General features: G+C 49.0%; 1 protein-coding gene across 1 annotated transcript in view; it reads left to right on the plus strand.

The window, feature by feature from the left end:
- Positions 1-21,778, plus strand: part of DNAH9 (dynein axonemal heavy chain 9) — a 301,984-nt gene that overhangs the window by 269,533 nt on the left and 10,673 nt on the right. Inside the window, exons 62-67 of the mRNA XM_059908564.1 lie at positions 5,085-5,212; positions 7,760-7,987; positions 12,334-12,525; positions 13,694-13,885; positions 16,063-16,233; positions 20,589-20,771. Of these exons, the coding sequence (XP_059764547.1) occupies positions 5,085-5,212; positions 7,760-7,987; positions 12,334-12,525; positions 13,694-13,885; positions 16,063-16,233; positions 20,589-20,771 (1,094 nt within the window). The remainder of the gene's footprint in view (positions 1-5,084; positions 5,213-7,759; positions 7,988-12,333; positions 12,526-13,693; positions 13,886-16,062; positions 16,234-20,588; positions 20,772-21,778) is intronic.

The following is a 21,778-nucleotide window of genomic DNA, read 5'->3' on the forward strand; positions in this document are numbered from 1 at the left end:
AAAAGAATAGGTATATGTATGTATATGTATAACTGAATCACTTTGCAATACACCTGAAACTAACACCACATTGTAAATCAACTATACTCCAATATAAAATAAATTTTTTTTAATTAAAAAAAATGTTTTTAAAGAATCTATGCTTTTCTGGCAGTTTTGTGCCTCTTAGTCTCCTCCAAGATTTTCCTTCCTCAACAGTTTTGAAGGAGGAGGAGGACAGAATTCCATCCACTTTCCTTGGCCTCTGTTTTAACATGAACCCACTTCCACCCACCCGCACAGCATTCCATCTTGCCTTTGCAGATTAATCCTTTACCTTCTCTCTCTTCTCATCACTTCTTCCGGAATGAGCCACACTTTCTTATTTGTACGATTATTTTTGCTTTTGCTTCATCTAAAAGCAATCACCCATCATTTCCAATTACCCCCTAATACCTTCCTCCCAGGGTTACTGTGAAGATAAAAATGAAATCTCAGATGTGAAAAGGCTTTGAAACATTAAAAGTACAGTAGCATTGTACGGCATTAAAATGACGACGATGATGCGTCTATTCTTTGAGGCAGCTCGGTTTGCTCCTTCCTTTACATCCTTTTGTCACATCCTTTCAAAGCACACCATCGTCCTCGGCCCTCCCAACAGAGGACCTCCCCTTTCCACCCTTACAAGGCACCTTCTCTGGTCCTTCTTTGACTTGACTCTTGCATGATCTTGCTTGGTCTCCATCCTCCTTTGTCCAATTACCTGGCTTTGACAAAATGTTTCCATTTATCTACCACTTTGGCCTTCCACTGCCTCCTCTTCCTCTTTCCAATGTGCTGGTCAGAAGGAGGAGCTCCTTTAGATTTTTGTCAGCCTGCTACCAGGTGTGTTCAAAGAAACAGTTTTCAACTCGGTGTCTTTGCAGCTAGATTATCAACACTTTGCTTAGAGCCTCTTTTTCATTGTTCCTGACTCCATTCTCTTTTCCTTAAGCATCAGTTGAAGTTGGCTAGGATGCAGCAAGTACAGTCTTTACAGAGCAGCTTCCAGACTGGCAGAGTGTAGGTTCTGTGTGGAGGGACACTCATCCGTCTGTTCGTGTGCTGGGGGCGGGGGGCACCTCTTCCACTGAGAGGGGGCTGTGCAGGGATGGGGACGGGACAGGGATGTGTGCAGAGGCAGATTCAGTGGCAGTAAATGGAAGGTGCTCTACCAGATGGCAGATGTCTTGTCGGGCAGAGGGAGCAGTAGAGAGTGAAGCAAAGTGCTGAGCATAAGAAGCGGGGCAGCCATTAGGAAGTTTAAAGGAAGAGGGGAATGGACAACACAGCCAACTTCTGGACGTGAAAGATTACCAGGCAGTCTCGCGAGACTGAGAATCATCAGCTTGTGGTGGCACCAATTCACTCAGTGTGTTATTTTTTCTCTTGTATTAATGCTTAGATTTGTCCAGGGTTGTGGTTTTACAAAAGTTGGGGGATGCAGACGTAGAATGGGCAATGGAGGGAAGAATTTTATAAGATCATGGCTCAAATGAAGGTTTATTGGGTCCATCTTAAAATAAGAGGGAGGTAAAGATGAGGGTTAGAAAAAACAGAGGAGCCAACGGACTGGACTTTTTGCTGACATCATAGAATAATATGCGAGGGGGAGTACGAGAGTGAGCCATCTGGACAATAGGAAGTTAGAGTTGTGAGTAAATACGAAAGAATGATGGGTCAGACGTGGGAGAGTTTGCAGGGATAAGCAAGGCCTCGGTGCAGCCGCTGGGAATGGGAAACAGAAATGGAAAGAAGTTCTTTGAAGATGAGGAAGCATGAGGCTGGGTGTTGGCTGAGTCATCCATAGTGGCATTAAAGCTCACCAAGATAATGATGAGACAGAAAATATGGAATATTTTAAACCAAGTTCCAAAACCCCTAATAAAAGTGACTCTCGCTGAGAAGTTGATAGAAGGCAGAAAACATAAAAGTTAGTAGGCAATGTAGCCAATAGCATGTGCTTTAGAAGAGAGCACATGTGTTAGAATACGGTATTTGTTTTTCTCTTTCTGACTTACTTCACTCTGTATGACAGACTCTAGGTCCATCCACCTCACTACAAATAACTCAATTTTGTTTCTTTTTATGGCTGAGTAATATTCCATTGTATATACGTGTCACATCTTCTTTATCGATTCATCCGATGATGGACACTTAGGTTGCTTCCATGTCCTGGCTATTGTAAATAGTGCTGCACTGAACATTGTGGTACATGACTCTTTTTGAATTATGGTTTTCTCAGGGTGTATGCCCAGTAGTGGGATTGCTGGGTCGTATGGTAGTTCTATTTTTAGTTTTTTAAGGAACCTCCATACTGTTCTCCATAGTGGCTGTATCAATTTACATTCCCACCAACAGTGCAAGAGGGTTCCCTTTTCTCCACACCCTCTCCAGCATTTATTGTTTGTAGATTTTTTGATGATGGCCATTCTGACCGGTGTGAGATGATATCTCAGCGTATGCTAACACATATATATGGAATCTAAGAAAAAAAAAAAAAAGGTCATGAAGAACCTAGGGGCAAGATGGGAATAAAGACACAGACCTACTAGAGAATGGACTTGAGGATATGGGGAGGGGGAAGGGTAAACTGTGTCAAAGTGAGAGAGTGGCATGGACATATATACACTACCAAACGTAAAATAGATAGCTAGTGGGAAGCAGCCGCATAGCACAGGGAGATCAGCTTGGTGCTTTGTGACCACCTAGAGGGGTGGGATAGGGAGGGTGGGAGGGAGGGAGACGCAAGAGGGAAGAGATATGGGAACATATGCATATGTGTAACTGATTCACTTTGTTATAAAGCAGAAACTAACACACCATTGTAAAGCAATTATACTCCAATAAAGATGTTAAAATAAATAAATAAACAAACAAATAAATAAATAAAAATTAAATTAAATTAAAAAAAAAAAGAAGAGAGCACATGAAAGGTTTTTCATACAAGAGTGGAGAAGAAATAGCCTGCAAGTAACAAGACAAGGCTAGAAGGATGTTCCCCTTCCTCCCAGCCCCAGGGGTATGTGGAGCTAGGCGGAGGGCCATGGATGCTGTAGTGTCCTCAGAGAGACTGGAGCTCGTGGAGGGACGGCCGCCAAGATGCTCAGGGAGGTTCACAGTGCGGCCCGGCTCCTGGTGACACCACCATACGGGGCGCTGGAAGGAAGATCCGAAAGGGAAAGAGGAGCTGAAGGCAGGGGGGTGGGGGCGTGGAAGCCATAGCACATGGAATTGGAACTAATCTTCAGCTAAGCCCTCTTTTCCTGTACCCTTTGTTTGTGAACAAAGAAAAGAAGTAGGGTCTTTGTGTGCGGAAATGTCACAGAGGCTATCTAATAATCCCAGCACCTTTATCCTGTTATTTTCCTCTGGAATAAGTTGTTCATATTCTTGGCTCTAAAGCTGACATCAAATCTATTGCCAGCTAGGATTTATAGAGTTTAATAAGGGTATTTCTTGGGTTCATCTCAGTTGAATCTGTAATAACTGTTCCTCACTACAAAAAGTCATCATCTTGTTTGGTCTTGTACAGTTAAAGAGCACACTGTAGTTTTTTTTTAGTGCTTTAAAGACACATCCAATATTGACAGTGTTCTTTAAATTTTCTTGCACAAGTATCAAACTGCAACTTCAATTTCAGTTCCCCTGAAACTAAATTTGTTAAGTACAAACTTTTATTCTTTTTCTCTTTTAAATTTCTCCTCTTTTCTCTTGTGCACCTCACCTTCTTCGAAAAATTGCTCGACGATTCCTTCATGGTATTACACATTTTTTTATCCTTTTGTCTAAAGAATATTATGTAATTTCTCTAAACTTTATTGGGTTGGGTGAATAGCTGGTGTCCAAGCAGAATTGGCTGCCTATATTAAGGTCATTTCTTTGTGTGAAGTCTGTCTTGGGCTTGCAGAGCAACTCTTGAGCATCAGCCTTGCTCCGGTGACCCAGCTGTGACATGTGCGTTTGCGTGGCCCTTCCCTTACTCCATTCCCGACAGTGAGATACAAGCATTCACACCTACACAGCCAAGCCCCTTCTTGGCTGGCCTCTTGCCTCTCTTCACTCTAATTCATGAATTAGACGAGAGTAAAGGTTCTGTGTGGTGGGAATAGCAGGGAAGAGGTTCATATGGCCTAAAGTACAGGAAGCCAAACTACCCGAGTCCGGCCCCTCTTGGCCTCACCTCCCAGTAAGCTTCCAGGGAAAATATATATTATTATTAATATGTTCAGGGGACAAAGCATGTTAGGCCTGGCCACGCCCACACGCTTGCTACTCTTTGAGCCTTTCCCTGTCTAGGATGGAGGCCCAATGCCTGGCCTTCAAGTGGAGGCTTCACAGAAGGGCAGCAGCACATGTGCCCGCTCTCAGGGATGCCAACTGAAAAAAAAGCACGATGTGAGAGGTGTGAGTTAAGTTTTACTGGGGGCAAAATGAGGACTGCAGCCCGGGAGACAGCAACTCGGAGAGCTCTGCGGGGCTGCTCCAAGGAAGTGGGGGGGGGTCAGTATGCATGTGGTTTTGGTGAAGGGGGGGCATGCAGTCAGGCACATGTGTTGGCAGAAGAGCAGGCATCACCATGAAGGGCTGGAGTGCTTTTCTAGATGTGAGGACGCGTAAGAACTGGGCTCGTGAAATCCTCTCCTGAGAATGTCTAACTATCTGAAGGCCTGTTCTGCCAGTTCTTCCCAGAGCACAGAGCAGAGCGCCTCATTCCTGGTCTCCACCCTGAACTCCTTTCATAGGGTGTTGAAGGTCAGCGGCTACAGTAGCTAGTGACTTAATCCTTGTACAGGCAGATGGCAAGTGCCAGTTTTTAGTTGGCAGGGATTAAGTGAGGAGGGAGGGGTGAAGCATTTTGTCTAGACAAGTGCTTCCTTCTCTTTGGGAACAAAAAGCTGGAAGACGCAGCAGCCCCACCCCGTGAAGGAAGAGGGTCCGTGTGTGAGGTCGGGGTGCACGGCTTCCGGCAGCCTGCGATGGGGGCAGCCACGCGGAGGTGTGCGCTTCCTCGTGGACACTCAACGGCATTAGCGGCAATAATGACCACTCCCTGCCCCTTTTAGGTAGAAAACTCGGATATACCTTCAACAACCGGAACTTTCACAACGTGTCTTTGGGCCAAGGACAGCAGGTGGTGGCCGAGGCTGTGCTGGACCTGGCTGCCGAGAAAGGCCACTGGGTTGTTTTGCAGGTACGCCCCCTCTGCCCTGCTGGGGTCACTCTTGACCCCGTCCCTGGCTCGACCCCCGCAGGCCCTGGGCCGCCTTTCCTTCCGTGCCCTCGTCCCTGACCTCCCAGCCTTCTCCCTGCGGTCCCGCCCCGTGGGTTCTGCCCCTCACCCCCGCCTCAGTACTCTCCCTCGCCCCCCGCTGTCTCTGGTTTCACTGGCACCCCCTCCAGAAGGAGGCCTGTCCTCACAGCGCTGCATGCTCAGGAGGCCGGCGCTCAGCTGGAGGCCGGATCCAGCGGCGGCAGCTGATCTCGTCCCACGCGTTCCGTGGAGCTCTCTTCTGCTCTGCCTTTCCGCGTGTCACGTGTCACAGGCTCTTCATTACACGCGTGACTAGAACGCCACACGTGTAACCAGGACTGAGCCTCTTCACTGAGAGTTCATGCTGGGCTCGGGAATCTGGAACACCTACTGTCGTAGGAACACCTACAGCACTTCTTGTACATGTTTCACTAAACATGTACAAGAAGTAAAGGCCACCCCTCCCGAATCACGGCCTGTCCTCTTGTTCCCGTTTACGAGCTTGCATGGGTCCTGGGGCTGTCGGGTGCAGAGCGAGCGGCTGACTCCTCTCTTCTCCCGCAGCCACCTCTGGGAGGGCACCCGTGGCTACGTGGAAACCACTTACGCTATGGCTGTGTCCTTTACTGCATTTTCTTGGGGAAAGAGACATTCCTTATTTACCTTTGGCACCCAGCACACTACCGTGAACACAGTAGACACTCAACCAAAGCCTGTGGGGTAAAAGAATCAATGAAGAAATCAGGGAAGGAAGGACACATGGAAAAGCCAGTCCCTCCCCTCCCGTCTGGCTTTGATTACCGAGAACTTCCTCTGTCTCCTGATGACTCACTGTACACTTCATGCTGTTGGGTTTTCATCCTTAATTATTCCATTATTTATTTGGAGCCTAGCAGCAGAGGGATCTGCTATTCCCTGGGACGCTTTTCCAGAAACAGTGGGAATCTAAGGAGGAAAGAGAATGACAGTGGGGTTCCTGCTTCCTCCCACTGGATCAGCTCGGCGCTGGGAGGGTGTGACCTCCCCAACTGTCTCAGGCTCATTTGCCAAAGAGACCCCTTTCTGGGCACTAGCACCTTCAGGAACCCAGCCCCCCAGACAGTGAGCAGAGAGCGTTTCCTCCCCCTGGTACCTACCGGCTGCCCTGATGTGGTTTCTGAGAGACCTCCAGGATGAAACTCAGAAGCTGGGGTTCCTGAAGCAGTGGCAGAGTTTCTCACTGCGGGCCGGTGGTGCTGCCTGTCTCATCGCGCCCTGGCTCTCCAGGCAGCCCGCAAGCTCTCCTCCGCTCCCATAGAGTGAGGACAACTGACTTCTTTCATTTAACAAAGTTTCATTTCAGCAGTCGCTACTAACTCTTGCATAGCATTTCACAGTATACAAAGCCCTTTCAAATCCATTACCTTTGGTTATTTGCAGCAACCCTGGGAAATAAGTATGGAAAGTATTATTGTTATTTCTCTTTTCGTGGAAGAGAAAGTAGCACTCAGAGACCAGATTGCTGTGGCCCAAGCACTGTGCTCTGTGCCGATCTGTGTATTTAAGGCTCTGCAAGCAGGCTTCCTCAAATATGTATCAAGGAGCTTTTATCTATCCGTCATAATGAAACATATTGCAATGAAGCAAAGTGACTATCCTTGCTAGAGTGAAAAGTGCATGCTGCAAGGTAGTGCTAAGAAATAAATGTCGTTTTACACAGACAGACAGACAGAAAGGGATTTTGTGGGGGGAGGAGAAGGGCTCAAAGACCAGACAGAGGAGCTTGGGCTTGTAGTAGGAGCTTTCCCTGTCTGGGAGCGGCAGTGTCTCAGTGTGTTTTAGGAAGATAAGTTTGGCAACAATTAGCAGAATGGTTTCGAGAGGGGCAGGGGAGGAAGGAAAGCTAGCCAGAAGGAGTTTAAATCAGTGCTTTTCAAGTCTTAACGTGCATACAAATCACTGGAGGATCTTATTAAAATGCACTAATTCAGTAGGTCTGAGTCTGCATTTCTAACTGGCTTCCAGGTAAGGCCAACATTGCTGATCCATGGGCCCCACTTTTGATCAAAGGCTCAAAAAAATCCAGGTGTCAGATATGGGGATCTGGATTTGGAATGTAACCACACATTAGACCCTTGAAGTGTGGCCCCCAGACCAGCAGCAGCTGCGGCATCACCCAAGAACTTGTTAGAAATGCAAGCCCTCAGGCCCCACCCTGGACCACCTGCATCAACCACTCTGGGATGAGGCCCAAGAATCTTTGTTTCAGCAAGCCCTCCAGGGGATCCCGATGCCTGGTCAAGTTTGAGATCCTTGTGCTAGAGAGACTTAGGACACCGAGGGAAAGGATTGAATTGCAGGATACAAGGGGTCCCCATTACTGGGAACCCCAAGACTCATGCTGGGATGTGATTTATTTGAAAGTAAGGCCAGGTCCCTCCTCAAGCTGCCTTCCTGATAATTGTTTAAGCAGATGCCTGTAATCAAGGGGTCCTTCCTTCCCCCCAGAACATCCACCTGGTGGCCAAGTGGCTCCGTACCCTGGAGAAGAAGCTGGAGGAGCACAGTGAGAAGAGCCACCCAGAGTTCAGGGTCTTCATCAGTGCGGAGCCCGCGCCCTCCACTGAGGGCCACGTCATCCCCCAGGGCATCCTGGAGAACTCCGTTAAGATCACCAACGAGCCTCCCACGGGCATGCACGCCAACCTGCACAAGGCCCTGGACAACTTCACTCAGGTAGGGGGCCCTGGGAGGGAGGGGAGAAGAGTGCCCCGCCTCACAAAGAGCAGATTCCCCGGGTGGGAGAGTAGCACACAGCTGGGGTGGGGTGGGGGACCACCTGGACTGTGGAGCAGTGCCCGGCATGGGCGAAATGTGTCCCCTCTGCAGGTGACCTCCAGCCAGTGCCCGCCGAGTGCAGCTCTCCATTCCCAGATACACCTGGGGGAGCCAAGCTTAGGGTGTTTCTTTGGCAAGAGGTGTAGGGGAGCTTTCTGCACATCTACAGGCTAACTGAATGCTCCAAGATGGAGAAGGACAGAGTGCTGTACATCTAATTGATATGGTGCACTGGTCACACACTTATTAGCTAAACACACCGTCTTCAAGCAGGGGGCTGACGCTCTTGTTCAGATGACGTCCGCATGCATCTCGAGTGTCAAGGGTTCAGATAATCCAGGCAGCAGATGGTGGGGATCTGGACTGGAATGCAACCGCGTGTTAGACTCACAAAGCGTGGCCTCCAGACCAGTGGCAGCAGCATCACCTGGGCACTTGGTAGGGATGCAAATTCTCAGGCTCCACCCTAGACCAAGTGAATCAGATACTCTGGGGTGGGGCCCAGGCCTCTGGGCTCTTAACGAGCCCTCCAGGGGATTCTATCCAACAGTCGACTTGGAGAACACTGTACTAGTGAGACTTGGACTATCCAGGCATGGGGTTCAAACGCAGGCTACTACATGACTGGAATCTCTGTTACTGGGAACTCCAAGACTCGTGTAGTGGAGTATTTATTTAAAGCTAAGGCCAGGCCCATGGGTATATAAAGTACCGCTTTATATACCCGTATATAAAGGAGCACTTGCCAAGTCTGCAGCTCAGGCCTCTTGCAGCTTCTCAGGAAGGCATCCTTTCTGGTCGCTTCTTCTTTGGGGAGTTCCACACTTCTGGGAAAGGGAGTGTGCAAAGGTGTGAACACCAGGAGGATGGGGGCCACAGGGCCCACCTAACGTCCATCTGCCACTCTGGCCTTGGTGGAGTCCAAGGGCAGGGTTCTAGGATGGGTCCTTCCCGACGTCATCCTGTCATAACACCAGCAGGTCTCTAGCTTCACGGAACCCATGCTCAAGCTCACCACAAGCCCCAGATAGGTCATCTAGGTAGGCTGAAACAGGCCGTCCAGCAGGACAGCCATTCTAGCGAGCCCAACGTAAAGCACCAGGGGCAGCAGCCCTTTGGGATTAAAGGTAACATGAGATGAAGACCATGTATCAGCCGAGTCTCAGGAGATTTCATTGACTGTTTGATACCCTCGTAGCAGCAGAGCAAAGGCCAACTTGCAGCGAAGCTTCCCCGGGATCTGAGAAGCGAAACTTATCCAGCCCCTCCTCTTCCACTGACCTTTCCAACCCAGCTCCAAAACTCCCACATAATCTGGAGTAGAGAACAGGGGAACATTACCAGGAGACCCCGGATATTTTAGCTTGCCATTTTTCCTACAAAATACCTTCCCATTGCAACATGGTGCAGAAGGCAAGGTGCTTTTTTGTCCAGGGGCATTTTCTTTTCTCCTTTTTTATTTTTTCCTAAATACGTCTTGACTTCTAGGTACTCTGTACCAGAGGTCAAAACGTCTCAATTTTCTAGATTTTATATTCCATGTAGGGGAAATAGACATTCTTAACTTTGAAATCTACAGACTTCTTTACAGGAGGTTGTAGCTGGTTCCAGGCAAAGACATTTTTGCCCTGAAAAGGCATTGGGACCATAGCTCAACTGATGGGTGGATAAACAAAAGATGGTGAATCCATACACTGGAATGGTATCTGGCAATAAAAACAAAGCACTGATACATGCTATAACATGGGTAAACCTTGAAAACATTATGCTAAATGAAAGCAGCCAGACACAAAAGTTCTCATATTGTATGACCCTATTTATCTGAAATGTCCAGAATAGGCAGATCTGTAGAGACAGAAAGCAGATTAGGGCTTGCCCGGGGCTGGGAACGTGGGGGAGTGGAGAGTGACAATGAATGTGTATGTGGTTTCTTTTCAGGGTGATTAAATAGTCTAAAACTAGACTGTGGTGATGATCACACAACCCTGTGAATATGCTAAAACCATGGAAGTGTATACCTTAACTAGATGAAACGTGTGTCATGTGAATCATGTCTCAATACAATTCAGTGGAAGAATCTTTTCAACTGCTACTCACCAGAAAAAAAGGAAAACAAAAAAAAAAGGCATTGAGTAGCACAACAGTGTGAATGCATGTAATGCCACTGAATTGCAGAATTCAGAAAGGTTAAGATGGTAACTTTTATGATATGTATATTTTACCATAGTTTTTTTTTAAAGTTGGGGAGGGAGGAAGACATTAGGGTGCAGTTAGCCTGCTCTCCTGAAGGGTACAGTGGTAGGGAGTCCCCAGCTCTCCTGCCTTGAGGGTCCTGGACAGAGCCAGGGAAGGGAGCAACAGCTGCTTCACATGGTATAGCTTCTAATAATTAATATTATAAAACTATGCCTCGGGGCGATTATTGCCATCTACAGCTACACCCGGCTTCATCTTCTCAGCCTCCCCATGGGCCCTCGTTCTTGGGCTTAACCCCCTGCAAGCCTAGTCTAGTCTGACAGTCTTGGTTATCAAGCAACTGGGAACTATTTCCCAAGAGAGGCTGGCTTTTCCTGGAACGTCCCCTCCACAACTGTTGGTGTTTGGGCCACTTATAGCCCTCTTCAGTAACTCATTCTGAGGACAAGGGATAGATTTATGAGTGGATTCGTTGTTCACAAGAGTTTTAATTGTTTCCTTCTGCATTTACAAGTGCCCTGGAACAGTGGCCTGGTTTATATGCCCTGTGATTCACTCTGTGCCTTCAGAGCCCTAGTTTAACCATTTATGGGACAAATTGCAGAACTGAGCTCTTTTTATCACTGCTTCGCTGACCCCTGTGCCATTCGGGGGTGATTATTTCACTCTGACCTTCATGTGAGTATACACTGTCAACCAGCTTCAGCAAGTGTGGCTTCTTGTCTGTCTGCTTAAAGGCATTTTTCAGCAGGACTCGATTTTCCACGTGTCAGAGGTAACACAGGAAACACCCTACATGTCTGCAGAGAGCAGCGCTGCCCAAAAAGCAGCTATTACGTTCTTGCTTGCACGAGGCAGCGACTTTGTCCTCTGTCCCACCTCTGACCTTTCACATCCGTACCTTCAAGGCAAAATGGTACCCAACCAAGGCACCAGAGTGACCCCCACATATCCAGAAGACAGGGAGACTGTGTCACGGGTTCTCCATGGAAAAACTCAGACCTACCAGAAGCTTAATCTCTCTTGCCTCCTCTGCTTCTCCTCCCCATGTAAGCAAAGTCTAAGGGCCACTTCTTAGAAGGAATGCCAAGGCTGAACTCAGTCCAGCTTGTGTGAGCTTTCACAGTGCCTCTCGTGGGCTCTACCTGCAACATCTCGCTCCTTCCTGAACAGAGAGGAGCTCACTCAGAGGACATGCTTAATTCCAAAGAATCCAGGGCTCTTGTCCTAAGGGCCCTTCAAAATGCAGGTTTTCCCCTCTCCACCATCATCACCATCCCCCTTAAAGTCTAAGCACAACTCCACTGGCTTCCTCTGGACTCTCTCTTGCTCCCCTTTTCTTCCATCTGTCCCGTCTTTCATCCTCTCTGCATGAGCCGCGCCGTCTCCCCCGCCTTATGCTTTGCAGTCGGGACCCCTAGGAGGTCTTGCTTCTGCAGCTACACGTCCGATCACCCCTGCTCTACTTCAGAGGAGATATTCGGATGTGAAGGGCAGGGCACGGCACCCCTCAGCCTCTTGTGGCTCCGACTCCCACCCCCGCCCCGCTTCCCGCAGCTCCCCCAGCAGATGAGCCGTGGATTCTTCAGTCACACAGGCAGTAATTACACCTACTAAGATTCCGTGATGGGCAAGAAAAACATGGCAGGAAGGAGGGAAATGAGAGATGATGCTGTGGGAGTCCCCTCCCACCTCCCAGCGCAGAGTGCCATTAACAGGACAAACACGATGCTCCCCTGGCCGCCACCGCTTCTTCCGTTAGCTGTGCTTGGGAACCTCGTTAGCACAGGCATGTGTGTGAACTTGAACTGTAAACCAAACCCCGTTACAAGCTGAATCTGAACCTTAGCTCTGATTCTAAACTAAAACCCAGCCCCTCTGCAAGGTCCCCTCAAACCCGATTCCATGCCTGTCCACAGAGCAACCCACAGTCCTGCTGGAGCTCAAACCCTCACGGGAACACAGCAGCCCTGCCATCCTAACCCACAGCATGGCCTGCCCTGCGTCACGGCAGCTCTGTGCTAACACCGAGCAACATTTCCTTTCAGGACACCCTGGAGCTGTGTTCCCGGGAGACAGAGTTTAAGAGCATCCTCTTTGCGCTTTGTTACTTTCACGCCGTGGTGGCAGAAAGAAGAAAGTTTGGGCCCCAGGGGTGGAATCGCTCGTACCCCTTCAGCACTGGGGACCTCACCATCTCTGTGAACGTGCTCTACAACTTCCTGGAGGCCAACGTGAAGGTAACGTTTCCGGCGGCGCGGGGTGGCTCGGGAGGGCACCTCTGAGAAGGATGATGTGGCATCAGCACGGCCAGAAGGGGGCGTGCTCACCGGGGCAGGTCTACACCCTCCCCAAGGGGCGTGAGCAAGTGCAAGTTTACCACAGGGGCAACCCCAGGGCCAGTGTGAGGCTGAGGAGTGAGTACCACCCAGCGGGGGGGCGGGGGGGGCCGGCCAAGAAAGCTCAGGACGCCCAGTTAGTGCCTCACGCCTGGGGTGAGCCGCCCCATTGGTGTCAGTCTCAGGGTCCCCCAGACCACCCTGTGTGCTCCCAGCGTTGCAGGGGGCGGTGATCGGCAGGAAGAGACCCCACACTCACCTGATACAAACTCCCAATTTAACTCGCCAAGGCAGACCCTCTCGTGGTGCACGCAGCTCCTTGCGTAAGCACGGTCTTGCGGAAGTTAAAGAAGCTAAACTCTGGCTACACCTCGCCTCCTTTCTTCTCTGTCTGATGTCTCCATCCTACAAGACACACTAACAATCCACACTCTTCCAGTTAAGGGGATGTTTACACCATAAGGCTTTTCTGGTTCATGGACCAAACACAGCATCCTTTGGGGGACAATGAAGCCAGCCCAGAAGCAATGCCTCTGCCTCCGGTTCCAGGGTCCTGGGAAGCCCACCACGCAGCACACCAACCCTTCACCTGCCGCGGCCACGAGGCTTTCTCCAGGTGGCTTCCATCCCTGTCTCTAACACCCATGAACTTGTGTGCTGTATTTCATTCACTTTGAATTTTCCAAGGAGACGATTAAGTAATATGCTAATTAATGGCAGGAAATGGGAAAAGTACCCATGTCCTCGCTTTCCTCCGTTCGACACTGGCGTGATTAAAGGACCCATAGGTAGAGACTGACTTCACTGCCACAGTTAATGACTGTGAAAGAGGGAAGGCATGTGTGCGAGAGTGCTGGCGTCTTACCTCTTCTCACTCTTTGATGTAATTCCTCCAGCGTTTAATGAGCTCCCACATGTGCCCGACCCCGCTGGGCACCAGGGGAGCTTGGATGAATAAGACGTTGTTCCTAATCTCAAGAACCACCCCATCTTGTGGCTCACGCTCTGTCCACACATCGGGCCATCCCAAGGCCTGCGTGGAGATCTTCCTTTCCTTCCCGTCTCTCAGGTCCCCTATGATGACTTGCGCTACCTCTTTGGTGAGATCATGTACGGAGGCCATATCACTGATGAGTGGGACAGGAGACTCTGCAGGACCTACCTGGAGGAGTTCATCAAACCAGAAATGCTGGAAGGAGAGCTGTCCCTGGCGCCAGGCTTCCCCCTCCCAGGCAATATGGACTACAGTGCTTACCACCAGGTAGGGACCTGGGTCTCTCCCCGAAGGGCTGGAGATGCGCCTGCAGGGCCGGGGAAGGCCAGCTTAAAGAGCCAAGCTCACATCCAGCGTGGCTCTCAGCCTGTTCAATTTGAGAGCTACCGTAGGATTTCTAGCCTCAAATTAGTGATAAAGTTGAACTTTTAGAGATCTTGTTATTCTTTTTTTTTTTTTTTTAAAGTTTTTTTTTAATTTATTGATTGATTGATTGCTATGTTGGGTCTTCGTTTCTGTGCTAGGGCCTTCTCTAGTTGTGGCAAGCGGGGGCCACTCTTCATCGCGGTGCGCGGGCCTCTCACTATCGCGGCCTCTCTTGTTGCGGAGCACAGGCTCCAGACGCGCAGGCTCAGTAGTTGTGGCTCACGGGTCTAGTTGCTCCGCGGCATGTGGGATCTTCCCAGACCAGGGCGCGAACCCGTGTCCCCTGCATTAGCAGGCAGACTCTCAACCACTGCGCCACCAGGGAAGCCCGAGATCTTTTTATTCTTGATGTTTAGTTCAATAATTCTATTTGGTGCTCTTTTCTACAAACAACATCTCGGGCATTTATTTGATTGTTTTCATTCAGGATATTGACACAACCATTAGGAGCAAAAATTCAGGTAAGAACTTAGCCAACTTTTGGTAAAGATTATATTAGTGGTTCTAAATATCTTCAGAGGGACATGGTCTTGTGGGCAGATCACTCACCCCTCCTATTCTCTGTTGGTTGCTATGAACACAGACACACGTACACATACCAAGAAGACATTCTCATGGAGTTTTTTCATAGTATCACTTTGGGTTTTCATTTTACTATTACTTCAGCTATTTTTAAGGTGTGCATCTTTGCCTATTTACCCTACCATGAAAATGTATTAAAAAGGAATTCAAACAAAAAATCCTTTTTTATTGCTTGACTTTTGAACATTCCTAAAAGAACTCTTGAATACCAAACTTAAGGGAAATACTGGTCATAGTAACATTAACTACAAGCTTTAAACAAATTTTTAATTCCTAAAATTTAAGAAGGTAAGTCATAAAAGTCATTTGATCCAGAAAAACTAGGCCTATGAGAAGAAATTAAAAACAATAATTCTCTTGAAAGTAAATAAAAGAATTTTTTAAATAAACACTTTGAAGGGCTTAGCCAAGAAAGTTGTGCAAGAGCGTCCCCTACTGTGGAACAAATGCAGGTGATGGGCAATGATAACATGGTTTGCACATTTCCAGATGACTTCAGTAGAGTTCCCCTTTCTCCATACCTCTCTTTAATCTGTCAGTAGATGCTTATAGGGCTTACCAGGAGTCCAGGAGTGTGCTGGGTGCTGGAAGAAATGCAAAAATAAACACGCAAATTTGCCTTCAAGGAATGAGCCATCTTTTACTTAGACTAGATGTTACTAACACCAAGAAATCATCAATGCTAAACTTGAGGGATATTTTTTCGCTGTAATGGAGAGAATTGGCACAGAGTGCTCAGAAACATTTGGAGAAGGAAGTGAGCTTTACATGCTGGGGAGGATTTTTTAGGGATGGCAGCCTGTGGCCCACCACAACTGACCACAGAGATGTGGTGTTTGGAGACACATTGTTTTAAATGTTTTTAATTCGAATGCTTTCTGCCAGAAGCAAAGCTCACTTCATCCTACACCAGGATTCCCACATTTATTTTGCATACATGGTCCCATGTTTGCATTCAGGTTTATCATCTCTGATTTAAATAAACAGAGGGGAGAGAAAAGGAATTGAAGTGGGGAGGGCTGGGTAAAATTAGCAGGCAGGAAAAGTATCTCTGAGGGACTCTGAGAGGTCCCCCTTGTGTGTGGAGGGACAGGTGTAGGTCAGGGCGCCGTGGGAGGGGCTGAGATTGGAGATGGATAAAGTCAGCTAAGCTTCCCCAAAAGCATGAGCTCATGAATGTGGAGGTTCTGGAAAACCAGCCGGGCATACACAAACGGATGGTGTAAGGATGTGCCCTAACAGGTGGGCAGCACGCTGAGGTCGGCCCGCATCGGTGAGTGGCGTCCACCTGGAGCAGGGTCCACCTGGAGGGCCAGAGGGGCCCCGGCGTCTGAGGCCTGCTCTGGCCCACTGACTGCCGGGCAGAGGACTAGTCAGGTGGGAGATGGGAGACACGTCTCGTTGGTTTTCAAGTGAGCTTGCCCTTGACTTTTTAGTACATCGACGCCGAGCTGCCCCCAGAGTCGCCGCATCTCTACGGCCTCCACCCGAACGCGGAGATCGGCTTCCTGACCCAGACTGCGGAGAAGCTCTTTCGCACGGTGCTGGAGCTGCAGCCCCGGGACAGCCAGGCCGGAGATGGAGCGGGGGCCGCAAGGGAAGAAAAGGTATATGGAGGGGTTGCCCGAGATATCCTGGGGAGCCCAGGACTGCCGAGGTCGCCCTTTCTCCCGCCGGCCGTGTTGGGCTCCACAGCGCGGACTGCACGGCGTGCGTCTTCCCGGCGCGTGGCTGGTCCAGCCTCGCCGCGCCGACCCTTCGCCTCCGAGGGACCCGCCGCAGTCACGCGGCCAGGCGGGCCCTCGGGGTCCCTGGTAGGACGTCCCTGCCGCTGGGTGTGGCAGTGCTTCACTCGTCCCCCCAAAGGCAGGTTTTATTCCGTTTGTCTGCCAAAGTGAGGAAAGGGCAGAGCTGAACAATCGTGGTTTGGGAACCTCGAAACGGACCTCATGGTTCCTTTCCCAAACTAGGTAATTATGGGTGGGGAGCTGTCCCTAGACACCCCACCGTCACTCCGCCAGCTAGACGCTCCTCTTTAAGACGAAAATGCCGTCTCCTTGTGGGAAGGACAGTTAGTCCCCGAGTCTCCTGACGCACAGCTCGTGCTACTAAGCACAGGACTTCCCGAAACTTCAGGAAGGTGCAGGGGAATTGTTGGGTGGAAAGGCAGAGGAGGGTGCCGTGTGGGTGTAGGGTGACCAGAGGCGACCTGGGAGCTCTGTTCCTGGTGAGGGTGCGGCAGAGGGCAGAAAAGGAAGGGGCTCAAAGTGAACCTTCTCTGTGATGCTTTCCTAAGGCAAGGCAGTTCAGTTTCCGACAGATGCGTCTGCTTCACCCCACCTCCCCTCCAGAGTACTACCCGGGTTCCTTTAGTTAGAGGTTCCCTTGTTACAAGGGAACTTGGAAGATTAAGGATTAAAAAACCTGGAGAGTTATGAACTTTTAGGCTTCAGGGATTGATTTTAGGAAAACAAACTGACTGATAGTAAAGGATCTGGATGTTTGTTTAAAGGTGTGGAGTGATGTCATTAAAATGAGTCTCAAATTTTAATATGCCTCGGAATGAGCTAGGGAGCATCCGATTCTGGGGTCGTGGGGTTTTAGGCCCAGGAATCTGCAGCCCAGCGATTGTGATGCAGGTGAGCCTACTTTGAGAAAGCTGCTGTTTTACTCTTTGATGCATAGGATATAATTTGAGAACAAAAGGAAGATAAGAAAGTTTATGTTGCCCAGAATCCAAACCCCCTAGTATCAAAAATGTTCCTAGCTAAAGAAAAAATAAAAAAAAATAAAAATGTTCCTAGCTTAAAAATGAAAAGGCTGGGACTATGTGAGTAATAGGCTTAGGATTCTTCGGGCAGTATTAAAGGAAGCTTCTAGTTCTTGTCATTTCCTTATCCCCTTCTTCTAACCACTTCAAGAAATGGAGTGTGTGTGTGTGTGTGTTTGTGTATGTCAGAGATGAATGAAGTACGATCACTTGCCAAACTAGGAGAACCCAATTGCAACACAGATACTGGTAAGTGGGCAGATTTCGCTAATATACAGTTATTACCCATGGAGGAAAAAGAAGGAGAGAGAAGAAGAGGGGAAAGGGGAAAAGGACACAAAAGAAATTCACGTAATAATACAAATGGCCAAGAAAAATAGTAAAATATTCTCAACATCGCTCATAACTAAATGGAGTTAAGTGAAATATTATTCTTCACACAATGGTAAAATTTTTTTAACGTGAGGATATCCAGTGGTGAAAAGATGTACTCCCATCTCTGTTACTAGAGGTTTAAATTGTAGAGCAATTTGACAATAGCTACTGAAGTTTAAAATGTTCATATATTTTACTCATAATTCTATTCCTAGGAATTCAACCAGTGGAAACACTCAAAAGGGCACAGATGTTATGATATATTTCTTTATTGCAGGATTGTTTATAGTAGAAGGAATGATAAACAGACCAAATACCGTCAATAGGGGGATGACTCAATAAATTATGCAATGCCAAAACAGTGAAATAATATATACTGTTAAAAAAACAAGGTAAATCCATAAGTACTAACAAGGGAATGTGTTCAAGATATATTATTCGGTGAAAAAAGCAAGCAGAGGAACTTCCCTGGTGGTCCAGTGGTTAAGACTCTGAGCTTCCACTGCTGGGGGCATGGATTCTATCCCTGGTTGGGGAACTAAGATCCCGCAGGCCACATGGTGTGGCCAAAAGAAAACAAAAACAAAACACAAAAAAAGCAAACTGAAAAATCTGTGTGTATTATGATTCCATTTGTGATAGACAGAAAGAGAAGGAGGTGGGGAGGGAAGGGAGAGCGATGGAGGGAAGAGAAGCAGCAAGGCAGGAAGGAAGATATGGCAGACGTGATAAATATGGGGATGGATGGATGGATAGATGGATGACGGATAGATGATGGATAGATAGAGTCATATGCATTGAAGGACACCTGCAGAAATTATAAACCAATAATTAACAGTGCTTTTTTTCCCCCTTTGAAGGAAGAGGCAAAATTGTGGGAGGATTTTGCTTCTAATATCAGAGGAATCTGTAATATTTAGATTTTTATGATAAGCATTTATTACTTTTCCAAAAGGAAAAAAAAAAACAGGTGTTTGCTTGTGGAAGTAAAGTAGACCACATCCCTTGGCATGCACTGCTCCCATCTGAAGTGTCCTCTCTATGTCTGTGGATTTGCTCCCTCCTCAGGCAGGGTCTCCAAATCCCCCAAGGCCTGATCAGTGACGGAAGAGAACTCTGTTTCCCCATGTTCAATGTGTTTTGAAACAGTAGCTCCAGACTATCTTTTCATTTCTTTGTGAATAATGTCCAAATGGCAGCTTGCTGATACAGGGCTGTTTCTTCAAATCCATCTCCAGAGACAGAACTATGATGTAGTTTTAGCCATTTGTCTTCTGTCTCAGCAGCAGCTTCCAGGTACTGTTAAAATTCCATTCCAGTTTTTGCTATGACAGCACCAGAGACCCATTTGTGACACAGTAATGAGTTTTTACTTTCTTTTCTTCTAACATCAGCTCTTTTCCTAGATAATGTATTGTCTGTTAACAATACAAGGCAAAATTAATATTAATAATCCTGTACATGTGTAGGGTCCTTTGTAGCTTTCAGATGCTGCCACATTCATCACCTCTTTTGGTTTGATCTCTTCACCAGCCCTGGTAGTTGGCGGGGGAGGGGGCAGTGGAGAAAGTTGCTCTTGGAAATTTTTAATAGATGAGAAAATTGAGGTCTAAATGACTTGCTTAAATTCACACGGGTGATACATAACGACGCCGTATTAACTCAGTCAGGGTTCTTTGGTTGCAAGGAACAGAGGCCAGTTTCGCTGAAACAGGCAAGAAATAGCTCACTGTATCGAAGGAATACACTGAAGAAAGGATAGAAACCGCAGTGGCTCTGGGGTCCCAGGGAGAGAGAAGAGCGGACCATCGCACTTCCCTCCACTTTCTGCACCTAAATCCTGGGCTTGAGATTCAATTTTCATGCTCCTGGGAAAGATCATCTGATTGGCCCACTTGAGTCAGGGGAGGGCTGGGCCCGGTGACTGTGCCCCAAAACAGCGGGAAAGAGGTAATTTCACGAAAGGAGACAGGGACCCGTCACTGGAAGAAGAGGGATGAGATGAAGGAACCAAAACGGCGTCCACCACACACGCCCACCGGCCCTCCTGACTCCAGGAAGGGCTGGCACTGGAGCCCAGGCCCCCGCTCTCCCTCCCTCCAGCCGCTCTGCCGGCCGCATGTTCCAGTGAGCCTGCACTTTCTCGTTCTTCCTTCTCTGCTGACAGAGCCCCTGGGCTTTACTCGTTTGCTTCGAAATGGCAGACCCAGCCTCCAGTGCTTGCCCCGCAGACAGCCCAGAATCTCGGCGCCTCAATTCCAGTTTTCCAGGAGAGAGGCCCTGATTGTTCTGGCCCCCCTGGTCTAATGAGCTGACGGTCCGTGTGGTAAAAGGGTTCGTGGGGTGGGGGAGGAGGTTTACATGAGCTGTGGCGATGCTTCTTCCAGGACCCAAGGACAGGAGCTGCAGTGCAGCCTCACGGAAACTCCGAAAGGGACGTTTATGTCTCCGTCACTGCTGCTCGGCGCCGCGGCTTCCCGTGGTTCCGAGTGACCACCCTAGGCCCAAGTCTGTCCTGTGCCCTTCTAGCTCGATGCCCACAGCTAACGGGGTCAGTCTCCGGGTTTTTCAACTCCCAATTCTCAGAAAGGCCTCTGTGTCCATCCTTTTAAGCTGGTCACAGAGAGCTGGCCGGCCTATAAGGGAGGCCATGCTGCGGTTGGTCCTCAGCCCCTGACCCAGTTGACCTCAGCAAGCGGGCAAGGGTATGCCCAGGGCACGGATGACTGGCATCTTTAGTGCTACATGGCAGGGGAATGGAGGCCTTCTGGAGAAGTGGAACCCCGTCGTAACCCTGTGTTTCCTGTTGTGGGGCAGGTCAAGGCCGTCCTGGAAGAGCTGTTGGAGCGGGTGACAGATGAGTTTAACATCCCAGAGCTGACGGCCAAGGCGGAGGAGCGCACCCCCTACATGGTCGTGGTGCTCCAGGAGTGCGAACGGATGAACGTCCTCACCCGGGAGATTCAGCGCTCCCTGCGAGAGCTAGACCTCGGATTAAAGGTGGGCGAGGCAGGCGGCGGGGGAGGGAGGGTGCTGCCAGCGGGAGCCCCTTGTGGGAGGAGCACCAGGGGAGCTGGAGAGCAGTGGTCACAGCAGCCTCACTGCCTGAGAAGGTGCCACTCCTAGAAACCAGAGTCTGGCCAGGCTGCAGGGAGGGGAAGGCAGGCTCGGAAGCTGGAAGCTGGGAGGGCGGAATGAGCTGTGACCGCCAAGCCGCCCGGGAGCCCGTGCTCTGAGCGCCGAGCACAGGAGAAGTCTTGATGCCCTGTGTCTCCTGCTGACATGGGTGGTGGTGCTTTCATGGGACGTAGAAGTGTGTGCTGCATCAGAGCACAGGTTCTAGACAGCCCTGGACCGCCTCCCAGCTCTGCTGCCTCCTCGCTGTGTGGCCTGAGAGTGACTTAAGTCTCACTGCGTCTCAGCTTCTTCACCTGTAAAACAGGGATAGTGGTCCTACTTCATAGGGCTTTGGGAAGGATTCAATAAATAGGTTCGCTTAGAATGTTTCGAACAATGCCCAGCACGCGGCAAGTACCCAGAAGTGTAAGCTGATGCACTATTATTACTACCCCGTCAGAGGAAAGGGAAGAACTTTAATCTTTTGCAACCTCATGGTTATCTGAAAGGCCCAAGATACTGCACAAGCTCTGACGTTTCTCATGAGCAATGAAAGAGTCTATTATTTATACCACCAATTATGTAAACAGATCTACTTTATTCACCATAAGATAATTCCATCAAGTGCCCGGCACAAAGCCTAACAGAAAAGCGCTGTAACTGTTCACCTGGATGACAGGTGAGTGGGAGGTCCTGCTGCCTTTGAGGAGCTGAGGAAAGTAACTGTTGTCAGTTTACACTGGCATATGTATTAAAATAATTGTAACCCCAGACAGAGGGAAAGTGAGAACCCACTTTTGTAGGCAGCAGTGAAAGCTCAGCCCAGCCCTGGACGTCCAGGCCTGTGATGTGCTGCCGCCCTTGTGTCTGGCTCTTGGAGTCGTATGACC

Source organism: Balaenoptera ricei, chromosome 20 (assembly GCF_028023285.1).
Source record: "Balaenoptera ricei isolate mBalRic1 chromosome 20, mBalRic1.hap2, whole genome shotgun sequence".
NCBI lineage: Eukaryota > Metazoa > Chordata > Mammalia > Artiodactyla > Balaenopteridae > Balaenoptera > Balaenoptera ricei.